The sequence below is a fragment of the Aedes albopictus genome, chromosome 2, assembly GCF_035046485.1.
Source record: "Aedes albopictus strain Foshan chromosome 2, AalbF5, whole genome shotgun sequence".
NCBI classification, from domain to species: Eukaryota; Metazoa; Arthropoda; class Insecta; order Diptera; family Culicidae; genus Aedes; species Aedes albopictus.
This window is the reverse complement of record NC_085137.1, coordinates 480,113,991-480,126,226: the sequence shown is the minus strand read 5'-3', so window position 1 is coordinate 480,126,226 and position 12,236 is coordinate 480,113,991. Positions and strand designations below refer to the sequence as shown.

Here is a 12,236-nt window from a genome sequence, read left to right as displayed (position 1 = left end):
TGATAGATTGTGTGGTGAATACTATGAAGGTCAAGCGGCACAGTTCGCTTTTGGTTACATAACTTGTAGGCGCTATACACTTGCGATGCGGAAGATGGAAAAAAGATGGAAACGACTTTTTTCAATTCGTTTCTGGTTCTAGCGATGGCTATGAACATATGAATGTACACTCCCGTTCAAAAGTTTGGGGTCACCCCCTCAAAAACATGTCATTTTTTTAGGCCCATGTCTCCGCCAATTTGCGTCCGATTTCAAAACCCTAGGTTTCATTCAAAAGATAATAGGGTTTGTGTGCCATCAATAATCTCATGCTCCCAATTTCATCCTATTCGAAAACAAGCGATTACGGCACCGATTGATTCCGTTCTTTTTGTTTTCATGCGTGCTCACTTCTAACAAAAAATACAAAAATAAGAAACAAAACAAACGGCGCTTCAATCGTTTGATTTTCGTAGGATGAAAATGGGAGCCACATGCTTAATAAGGGAACCAATACCCTAAGTCAAAGATACTTTGAACATGATTTAAAAGAAACTTTTTCAAAAAATTTTGTATATAAACTTAACCCAAAGTTGCCAAATTTTCTAAAAAATGAATATAAACTTACGGCAGTGTCGCTGGAAGTTGGGTCGACCAAATTTTAAGATGAGAGCGGTAATATGACCCATTTTCTATTAGCATTCAACTGCTTTTTACAAAACTTAGCTAAAAAATCTAGAAAAAAGTTATTAAGTAAATTAATCCTTGATGTCATCGACCAAAAGTTTGGGTCACCCCTCAAAATGCTGCATCGGCCAAAAGTTTGGGGTCACTATCGTAAAACATGGAAAAGTGATTTGTTGATATCTTTGTCATCTTTCATTCAATTTTAATTCTTCTTGGCTTATTTGAAACGAAATGAATGATACTTACTGCATAGACATTGAACCACACATATTTGTTGAAATTTACATACTAAAACTTATCGTAAAGTTGCCTCATTTTTTGAAGCGTGGTAAAATGTGCTAACTTTACATAACATTTTTATATACAAAAATCGTTAAATACGTTAAGTTGAAGACATCAAACGTAAATTTAGTTAATTATCTTTGAAATGAGCCAAAAATAATGAAAATTGAACTATAGATGACGAAGATATCACCAAATCATTTTTCCATGTTTTACGAAAGTGACCCCAAACTTTTGGCCGATACATCATATTGAGGGGTGACCCCAAACTTTTGGTCGATGACATCAAGGATTTATTTACTTAATAACTTTTTTCTAGATTTTTTAGCTAAGTTCTGTAAAAAGCAGTTGAAAGCTAATAGAAAATGGGTCATATTACCGCTCTCATCTTAAAATTTGGTCGACCCAACTTCCAGCGACACTGCCGTAAGTTTATAATCATTTTTTAGAAAATTTGGCAACTTTAAGTTAAGTTTACATACAAAATTTTTTGAAAAAGTTTCTGTTAAATCATGTTCAAAGTTTCTTTGACTTATTATCTTTTGAATGAAACCTAGGGTTTTGAAATCGGACGCAAATTGGCGGAGATATGGGCCTAAAAAAATGACATGTTTTTGAGGGGGTGACCCCAAACTTTTGAACGGGAGTGTACATGCGTTGTATATGTAAAGAAGAGAAAAAGTTAATAGAAAGATACAAAGTAGGAGGAAAGGCACGGGCCAAGGATTGAACCCATGACCTTCTGCATACGAATCAGAAGCTGTAGTCACTAGACCACCACGCCAGTCGGTGGCTGTTTTATGGAATTTTGAGCTCTAAAACTATGCAATATGGGTATATTTGAGAGAGAGGAGACAGCTGGCACAAACTGTCACCGCAAACCGAGTCGAAAATCGCACATTGATGGTGTGAAGTGGCCAAATATTCGAAAGATCCTATTAAAATTTCGCTTTGGGTAATTCTCGCTGAGACCGGCCCACTATTTACACCTTGTCTTCACAAATGTTTAAGGTGCCGGTCTTCTGAAAGCCCTCGCTAAAAAAAGTAAGAAAAATGCATTTTGTTACTCAAATTGATGGACCCCCCGTTAGTTAGATCCACAACAATTTTTGCAGACCCCTCGATTTTGGTCAAATGGTGGCTCATTTAAACCGTCATAACTCGAAAGTTTCTCCAAAAAATACCTCAAAACGAATGGTTGTTGAAAAGAGCAAAGATAGAGCTACTATTTACAATAATAAAAAGTTGGGTCGGCCATATTGATTTTGGCTGCCATCTTGGATTTTTATTCCAAAACATTTTTTTCGCCATGAGGGCAACCACCGATTTTCAAAATTTTTGCATCAATTGAAAACTGGAAATGTTCTGGCAATTATGTCCATGTCGTCCGCAAAGCACACAAATTGTCCGAATTTTGTGAAAATCGTTCCCTGGCTGCTGAGCCCGGCTCGTCGCATCACACCTTCCAGAGCGATGTTGAGGAGTAGGCATGAGAGTCCATCACCTTGTCGCAGTTCTCGGCGACATTTGAATGAACTATATAGTTCACCCGAAACCCTTACGCAGTTTTGCACACCGTCATTCGCCGCACGATGCTGAAAGTCAATGTATTTAGCTCGTTTTACCCCACTCTCTCTCTCTTTTTCACCTTTTTCGAAAATTTCTGAAGTGCAAAATAATGTGGAGCGAACCTGGTGTGATGGTTAGAACACTTGACTATCACGCCGAGGACCTGGGATCGAATCCCACTCCCGACAAACTCGCCAAATGTGAGTTCTTCCTTCGGAAGGGAAGTAAAGCGTGGGTCCCGAGATGAACTAGCCCAGGGCTAAAAATCTCGTTAATACAGATAAAAAAAAAGTGCAAAATAAATTATTTTTAAGTCGTGATTGTGTAAAAACTTCCGTAGTATCGAATGGAGCTGATTTGGCTCACCGCACGGCTTTAAAAATTGAAATATCTTCAAATAACCCCGATATCCCCTATTTGTTTGAAATTTCACATGTATCTCCGCCCGGAGTGGAACGCAATCGATAAGAGCAGGACCAACCCTATGTTAAATTGCCGATACTATGGAAGTTTTTACACAAATACGAGGTAAATAAGTCATTTATTTTGCGCGCCAGTCGGGAATAGATGAGGATTTTCTCAAAAAGGTGAATGATAGAGAGTGTGGGGTAAAACGAGCTAAATTCACTGATTTTCAGCATAGTGCACATTGGTCGGGCTCCATACAAAGGGGCGGCCAAAACTCCCAAAAAACGAAATTGATATTTTTAAACTTTATTTCACCTTATAATAAAGTTAATGTATTGTACTTTTATGATTCTTAATTGAAAGCATACCAGCTTTTGTATTTCAATGACATTTTCACTGCCAAAGTGGCCTAAGTCATAAAATTGAAAAATGAATTATTCGAAAAAAGTAAAATAATAATATTTTGAGAATGGAATATATGTTTTAAGTTATCCAGCATATGAAAGCTTGTTATTGGACTGTTTGAATGCACGTATGGTGCAAAAATAATATGTCGCAAAACTTTTCTAATTTTCATATATTGTACCTTAGAAATTTTGGTAATTTTTAAGTTAAAAAACGGTTCGTGTCGTCACGTGTCGCCGCAATTTCGAATAGTACATCTTAAACATCATGCTTAGAGCTGCCTAAAAACGTTTAAATATTTTGCAGAAATTTGCAGTTTTTCAAATTCGAGCTATTTAAAAAAGTCATGTTTTTTCATGTATTTTACGTTATTTTTCCATTTTTTATCGATATAAAATTTATCTTTCCACATTTTTCACACGTTTTGAACAAACTTGATTGGATTTTATCGAAAGATGATCATTTATTTAAATTCGAATTGATTTTCTAACAAAAAACGCAAAAATATGGGGTTTACTGATTTTCACCGTTTTTGAAAATATTGAAATTACGTAATTTTTGAATACCCCTTTTTAAACACTAAAAATACTATATAACATATCTAGGCAACCTATAACTTCGATTAAACACATAAAAAGAGTTTTGGCCGAACTTTATCTTTTTCCGACCATTGTGTAGTGGTGTGAAAGACACCCTCCTTATCTAAAGCTGTAGAGATTTTTGCAGTTTGTGCCAAAAATTCATTCGAATCCATCCACTCCAGAGATATTGAATTTATTCGAGTTTTATACCTATTTTTTCCCACTGTGCGTTGCTTTTATCAGTCTAGTCAGCTTTCCAGGAAAGACGTTTTCGTATATGATTCTCCATAGCTCTGCGCGGTCGATACTGTCGTATGCCGCTTAGAAGTCGATGAACAGGTGATGCGTTGGGACCTGGTATTCACGGAATTTCTGGACGATTTGCCGTTACCGTAAGGTCCGTTGTCGACCGTCCGTCGATATAGCCGGCTTTATAACTTCCCACGAACTCATTCGTTTTAGGTGACAGACGGAAGATGATCAGGAATAGCACTTTGTAGGCAACATTCAGAATAGTGATGGCCATGAAGTTCTCTTGTGAAAATCTAACATGTCCGCTGTTCCACGGGGTTTCTTAAACCATGCAATTTTACTATAATTTGTATCGGGAAGAGTGCCAGACACCGCCCAAAACCTGTAACCAGGCAATTCAGACGTCGGGATAGGACCTCTAGAGGTCAAAATAAGTTTGTGAATTCCTAGAAATTTAACAGAAACCAAAATTTTTGATGAAATAATTCGAAATATTTTTTTTAGATTATCCACACAGTTATAGAGCAGTTAAAACTTCTTTGAAAACGAAAATATTTGAAATTTGCAGAGCAGATTAGTAGTAGCAGATCGCCTCCAAATTAATTTAGAGTGAAAAGTAAGTAAAAATCAAAAACAATGTTTTTGCCTTTCTCGTACACTAAGTGTACTGGAAAGGCTATAGGTTCACTCCAAAAATGACTTTTCGATAGAAGGCCCGGAGGGTCGAGTCACATATACCAATCAACTAAGCTCGACGAATTGAGGTGATGTCTGTGTGTATGTATGTGTGTGTGTATGTATGTGTGTGTGTATGTGTGTATGTGTGTGTACAAAAAAAACTCACATCACTTTTTTGAACTAAACCTCAACCGATTTTAATGACCGATGGTTCATTCGACGCGGAATGTGGTCCCATTGTTTCCTATTGAAAATGGTTCGGATCGGTCCAGCCGTTCCGGAGTTATGGCCATTTAGGTGTTCCGGACCGGTACCTCAGGAAGGGGCCAGATTTGAAAAACAAACCCATCCATGCGACACATCAAACTACGGCATTTTCGATAACTTGATGAACGGTAAGCAGAAAAATGGTCTAAGACTATATCTGAACCGGTGGTGTCCCGGAACCGGTTCCGGGTGTCCCACCGGAAGTGGCCAAACATAAAAGTGCACTAAAGCCATGCATGCGGCATTTCAAACCGCAGCTTTTTCGATACCCTGATGAACAGTAAGAAGGAATACATTCTCAGACCATATCGGAACCGGTAGTATTTCGGAACCGGTTCCAGATGTCCCGCTAGAGGTGGCCAAATATAAAAATTAACCAAATCCATGAATGCGACATATCAAATAGTGGCTTTTTTGACATCCTGATGGTAAGCAGGAAAATATTCTCAGAACATATTTGAACCGGTTGTGCTCCGGAACCGGTTCCGGTGTCCCGCCAGAAGTGGCCAAATATAAAATTGAACTAAAACCATGCATGCGACATATCAAACCATGGCTTTTTCGATAACCTGATGAACAATATGCAGGAAAGCATTCTCAGAACATATCGGAACCAGTAGTGTTCCGGAACAGGTTCCAGATGTCCCGCCAGAGGTGGCCAAGTTTAAAAGTTAATCAAATAGTGGCTTTTTTGATATCCTGATGAACAGTCAGCAGGAAAATATTCTCAGACCATATGTATCTGAACCAGTAGTGATCCGGAACCGGTTCCGGGTGTCCCGCCGGGAATGACCAAACAAAAAAGTGAACCAAACCCATGCGACAAATCAAATCGCGGATTTTTAGGTATCTTGATTTGGCAAAAAAAAAAGTTTCCGGCCATACTTGGAACTGTTGGAATCCCAGCACACGGTCTCACAATCGAACCGACCAACCGAAACACGTCCCGGGATTTTCGTGAATTATCAAATTGATTGCAAACTATGATTGCGTTCCCGACAACATCTATTTACAACCAGTGAGTAGTACGGACTAAAATATATAAACAATAATACACATTTATCTTCAGCATAATGCTTCGTCGTCCTCTTACTTATACACATACACTTAAGCAGTCACTCAACTGACATTTGTCTTCGCATCAGCCGGGGGATTAACCGTTCAATATTATTACTTATTCTACCAGGGGGCTGCCACTACACCAATTCAACAGGAACAACCGGTAGTATTCCTCACCGATTAAGGGTGCCCCATCGGAAGTGGTCAAATGTAAAGGAGAACCAACCCCATAAATAGCTGTTTTGGTAACCTGATGCACAGTTAACAAGAGAAACAATCATTGACCATACTTTGGACAACCAATACTGTGTTGAAACCGGTTCCAGGTGCTCCACCGGAAGTGGTCAAATGTAGAACGGAACCAAAAGCATGCACACCGCGCATTAAATATCGGCTTTTTCGATGACGCGCAGAACGGTCAGCAAGAAAAGTCTCAGGCCACTTTAAGACTATCGGTAGTGTACCGGAACCACTTTCGAGTGTCTCGCCGGAACTGGCGAAATGCACAAATTAGTGTTTGACAGTACATCAAATAGCAGCTTTTTGAATACACGATGATCGATTCGTAAGAACATAGCCTCAGACCATATTTTAGACAACCGGTAGTGTCCCGAAACCAGTTCTGGGTGACCCACTGGAAGTGGTCAAATGTAAAAGTAATCTATACCCACTAGGGTGGCCCACACTTATATGAAAAACAAAAAATTTCAAAAAATACCAAGTCTTACCTCCTAAATCAGTTGTTTTGGACTCCCAGAAGCTACATTCAAAATTTGAGCAAAATCGGTTGAGCCCAAGGGGGCGCTCAAAACGCTTGAAGTTTGTATGGGAAAACTTGGCCAAATATATGCAGAAATTTTAAGTTTTCGAATTTTGCCGCTAGGTGGCGCTGTAAGCGTTCAATAATCAAACCCTTTGGTATTATTGTAGGTGACTATATGCCAAACAACTTTGTCGAAGACCGCAAAATGATCCAACGTCTGTGAAAAAAGTTATACCCTAGGAAAAGTGAGGATAAACTTTATTGTTATTTTTCCAATACATGTAAAGGAATAATATCAATAATGAAATCTCAATACTTTGCCTCTCTTTGCCTAGGGTATAACTTTTTTCACAGACGTTGGATCATTTTTCGGTCTTCGACAAAGTTGTTTGGCATACAGTCACCTACAATAATACCAAAGGGTTTGATTATTGAACGCTTACAGCGCCACCTAGCGGCAAAATTTGAAAACTTAAAATTTCTGCATACATTTGGCCAAGTTTTCCCATACAAACTTCAAGCGTTTTGAGCGCCCCCTTAGGCTCAACTGATTTTGATCAAATTTTGAACGTAGCTCCCGAGAGTCCAAAACAACTGATTGAGGAGGTAAGACTTTGCATTTTTCGAAATTTTTGTTTTTCATATAAGTGTGGGCCACCTTAATACCCACCCATCCATGAAACAAAACAAATCGTGTTTTTTTGGGTAACCTAATGAACATTGGCAATGAAATAGTCTCAGACTATATTTGGGAGACCCGGTGTGCTCCGGAACCTGTTCCGGTACCGCATCGAATGTGACCAAATGTACCATGCAACATATTACATCACGGCTTTTTGAATAATCCGAGGAACGGTTAACTAGAAAATAGGCTCACACCACATTACAGACTATCGGTAGGGTTGCACAACCAGCGTTTGGAGCTTTGCCGGAACTACGAAAGTAAATAAAATCAATGCAAGCGATAAATATGTGTAAGAGAACAAAATCTTACAAATTAAACCCATATACAAACAGACGTCGCACTATACTCACTATCTATCGCTCTTGTTTTTAACGGTCAATAAGATATAGCCCAAATGTTCAGAAAAAAAATTTGTGATCTGTGATTGTGTATAGAGTTATAGCTTAGCTTGTTAGTATCGTCTTGATATTGATCAGCCTCCAGTGTTAGTGAAGGTGCTCAACAAAGTGCTCAAGCAGTCAACAGAGAAGTCTGATATTTTTCAGCCCTGCTTATACGTTGAACATAACGTCGGACTATGTGCAATCAATAAGTTTTAAGTCAAATCAAAGATGTCTTTGATAAAATGCTTGCTTTTCTATAAAAAATATTCGGGTTCAGAAACACTTTGACTTACGTTGCGGGAAAGATTGCAAGAGCATGTTCGACGAGAAAGGTACTATCACCACTAGGTGGATTAATTTGGGTTTTATTAGAATGTGATGGTCACAAAGAAAATATTAGCTGAGAACTATCTTTGCAATTTGTCAAATTCGAAAAGTTTTTGGGCGATCGGGAATTGAACCCAGACACGCTCATCATGGTCTTACACATCTACCACTTTGACGATATGGGCCTTCGTGGGATAAAAACGAGGTGAGCGTCCTAACATATGAAAATCAATATTTATGTCGTTTTGTAAAAGGGTACATTTTGACACTTCTGATTGATGTTTCACTTTTTGATAGTGGTTTTTGTTAAGATAAATTAATATGGACAGTTGGACACAGCAGGGTTGTGCGAAGTCATTGTTAGCCTATGTTATTAGGAACATTCTAAATATTGGTCCTGAGGTTACAGTAAATCCTCCCAAAGCAGCATGTTTTTTTGGGAATTTTAATTTAAATATTAGGGTAACCAATATATTTTGGACCTCTAGGTCGTATTACCAGGATTTTCACTTATTTAATGACAACACGACGAAAACTTTTAGAATCAATTGCAAGACGGGCTTAAACACCGGGTGTCCAAAATATATACTAAAGAGAGTTCAAAATGCGTTGGGGTGTCAAAAACAGTGGAAACTGATGCTTCAGAAATCTCGCGTTTAGTATCATACAGACGCAAGCCCGTGCTCAAGGGAGGGGTTTTGGGAGTTAAACCCCTCCCATTTGCGATGTTCAATACACAAGGCGCTCCTTCGCCCTTTGCCAAAATTAGGAAAAAAAACTCTCTCTTGACGCCTTTTCTGTGCACGGGCCTGTACAGACGTCTACAATGATCCGATTTACCGGCCAAGTTATTAATCAAATAGAAAATCGATGAAGAGAAATCGATCATTGTAGATACGCCCATATGATACTAACCGCGAGAAATCAGTTAATTTAATGGAATTTCAGAAAGGAAACCTTGTGGACATTTTTAAAGGACAGTGTACCCGAGCAGGAATGAATAACTGCCACAGAACTAGAGCACATACCAAAGTCAGGTATCATACCAAGACAAGGTATTGGTCGGTTGCCTAGGTATTGAAAATAACTTATTTTCATATTTTGTAGGTATTGATACAATACCTCAACGAGTTATTGGTTTGGTGTTGAGGACTGCTTGAGGTATTATTGAATTACGGGAAAATCGCTATTTGTATGGAAATATTGCCGATTATTATTCAGGTATTGCCATACCTGATATCATTATTCACGCGTTATATACAGAATACACACCAGTTATTATTTTAGGTATTTTACCTCTTATGCAGGGCTACTTAATACCTCATTCAGGTTGTAGGTATTCGGTTTTCCATACCTGAGTTAGTTATTCTTCAGCTATTTCTCCTGCTCGGGTAGGCTTTAATAATTATACAAACACGATTATTATGTGCAATGCCCTCTAAAACTCCGTGATTTTGACTTAAATTCAAACTATGTCCTCTAGGGGTCCAAAATCCGACCGTTATTCTCTATTCTTCTTTACACTATGGAGCATTTTGACAAACAACATGAGCGAGAAAAAGAGGAACAAGCATATACCTGAGTGTATGCCTTACTCATGACAAACTGTCAGAATAACCTGAGATTTGCCAATCCTTGTAATGAAGAAAGGTGCACGCAAATAATGGAATTTATTATAGCGGTGATGAGAAAATTAATATTCTAAATTCTCACGCCATACTGAGCCGAAATCCAAATTTTCATAAATTTTGGTGCTCGGGAAACTATTTAAAAATCAATTCGAAGTTTGTATGGGAGCGATTTAATGAATCACCCCTCGTCGGATTTTGTACTGGGCGGAACTGTCAAGCAGTTGTCTAGCTGTCAAAAGATTATATCGAAAAATGTTTTTAAAATTGATATTAGGAGTATTCATTTCTAATAACTTAAAATCATCTTGATGGCTGAGAAAAAAGGCTGTTGCGTATGAAATTGGAAAATTAATAGTTAAAAAATGTAAACCCAATTGCATTTCTGGTGTTGTAGGTCTGTGATATCTTAAGTTAGACTATTATTTATTTCAGTTAAGCGTCCATGACTTTCAGGGCGTTACTAACAAACAATAAAATTGAGTATCGGTTCACGTTTGACTTAGAACTAATTTTTATTGTTCAAAATAATAGAAACAAAAAGATATGGCAGTTGGTGTTCGTACAAAGTTCTCGTTGCAATGTAGCTGTTGGAGCAGTTCGCTGTTGTTGTAGCATGGAAAGGCACGCTTTCAGCATGAAAGCGCTGCCCTTCTCAGGTAACTCAAATGTGTTCAAAATTGACATTTTCATTTCAGAAAAAGAAATTTACAAAATGAAAAAAAAATAAAAACATAACACGCTGTACATGGGAATAATACAAAACAAAAAAAAAGAAAGCATAAAACTGTACACTTTACAAGCATGGACTTCGATCGTCAGAGTATTCTCAGTTATTGTTATCAAGTAGCGTCATCCGAAGTTGTTGTTGGAGGTGGTGGGGTTGCCTATGAGACTTCAGTGGGCTGCTGTTGTTTGGATGGTTGTAGTTTTTGTTGTTGGTTTTGTGCTAGAGGTAGAGGTGTTCACGGGGAACTTAGGCCTTGGGCAGATGGGCGGCTTCCGGCTGGAATCCGTTCTCATCGGCGATGTAGTTCACGGTGTAGACCTGTCCATCATCGGCGGTGAAGGAGTACGATCCACGGACAACCAGGGCCTCAACATCATCGGCCAATCGCCTCAGCTCAGCCTGTTCCTGGCGGGACTGTCCATCACTGGTTTCGAAGCTGTAGAAAACAAGATGATAACGATGCGGTCAATGGTCAGAGCCCACGAAAGATGAGTCGTAAGGTCATCGAAGTAGTAAAAATTTCCATACAAACAGGTTGAACAAATATTTGAACCCCAAACGAGTTTACATCTGAATAGCTGTTATGGTAATTTGTCGGACAGTGCAATTTAAGCTATTATGCGATGGAAAGCCAAACCCGCATTGTTTGAATGGCTAATTAAACATATCACGCGAACAAGATGACACAATCCACTTGACTCCGATAATGAGGCTCATCGCCCAGTAGGCAAAGGTCAACCAAATCTTCAAGCTTCTTGGTGGCATCTAAAGGTGATTGGATTTACGTGTAAGATCGTCCTTTGGCATACGCAATTAGGGTTCATTGCTTGACCACCCAACCAGCTCTTTCTCCATTAAACAGCAGTTCTTCAGAAATCACTTCACTTATCACGCACAAGCACACTTACGCGAATTTGTATCCATCAACGCCGATGTTGTCGTTCTCGTACTTCAGGATCTGAGCGTTCTTGGAGTCATCCAGGGGAGCAGCCAGGGCCAGGGCAACAACGGCAACGAGAACAATGATGGTCTTCATTTTGAATTTGAGATTTAGGATTGGATTTTCCGGAGAGGATGTCAAATTGATAACTGAGTTTTGTGGATGCAAAAAACACACTGACGAGATAATGAGCTCTGGGCCTTTTTATATGGAAGCAATATCTCTACGATGTCAAGACTGAAGACGACAAAGACGACGACGACGACGACGACGGCGACCACGACGGGACGTGTCCCATACGAAGTAGTCACCAGCAGCATCCTAATCCCCACTGCCGCACCCCCAAAACGTCTTCTTCCGTCTTTCTCCTGCATCCCCTTTCCGATCTGCGACGACTTAAGACCATCCGTGAGATTGTATGAGAAAAGGTAAATATGAATATTATTGTCTATAATGTTCTCCCGCAGCTCCCAACACACACGCAGCCGCACTATCTTCTTCGAATGGAGCGTCCTTGCCATGGCAACGGCAACGGTTTGTCGGTGGCGGGCGTTTCATCCGCCCGAAGCCGAAATCTTAACCCGTCCGTTGCGCTCGCGCGCGCACAGCACAC

General features: G+C 39.3%; 1 protein-coding gene across 1 annotated transcript; it reads right to left on the bottom strand.

The window, feature by feature from the left end:
- Positions 1 to 10,443: 10,443 nt before the first annotated feature.
- Positions 10,444 to 11,817, bottom strand: LOC109399209 (flexible cuticle protein 12). The gene is made up of 2 exons (XM_019671647.3): positions 11,592 to 11,817; positions 10,444 to 11,119 (listed from the first exon to the last, which is right to left on the bottom strand). Exons 1-2 carry the CDS (start codon positions 11,717 to 11,719, stop codon positions 10,930 to 10,932), a joined length of 318 nt encoding a protein of 105 aa, XP_019527192.2. The 5' UTR covers positions 11,720 to 11,817; the 3' UTR covers positions 10,444 to 10,929.
- Between the last annotated feature and the right edge of the window lie 419 nt (positions 11,818 to 12,236).

Excerpts from the sequence above, each read along its gene's own strand:
- LOC109399209 (XM_019671647.3), bottom strand. The coding sequence starts at position 11,719 with ATGAAGACCATCATTGTTCTCGTTGCCGTTGTTGCCCTGGCCCTGGCT. Across the intron at positions 11,120-11,591 it reads GTTGATGGATACAAATTCGC|CTTCGAAACCAGTGATGGAC; the intron begins GTAAGTGTGCTT and ends TGTTTTCTACAG.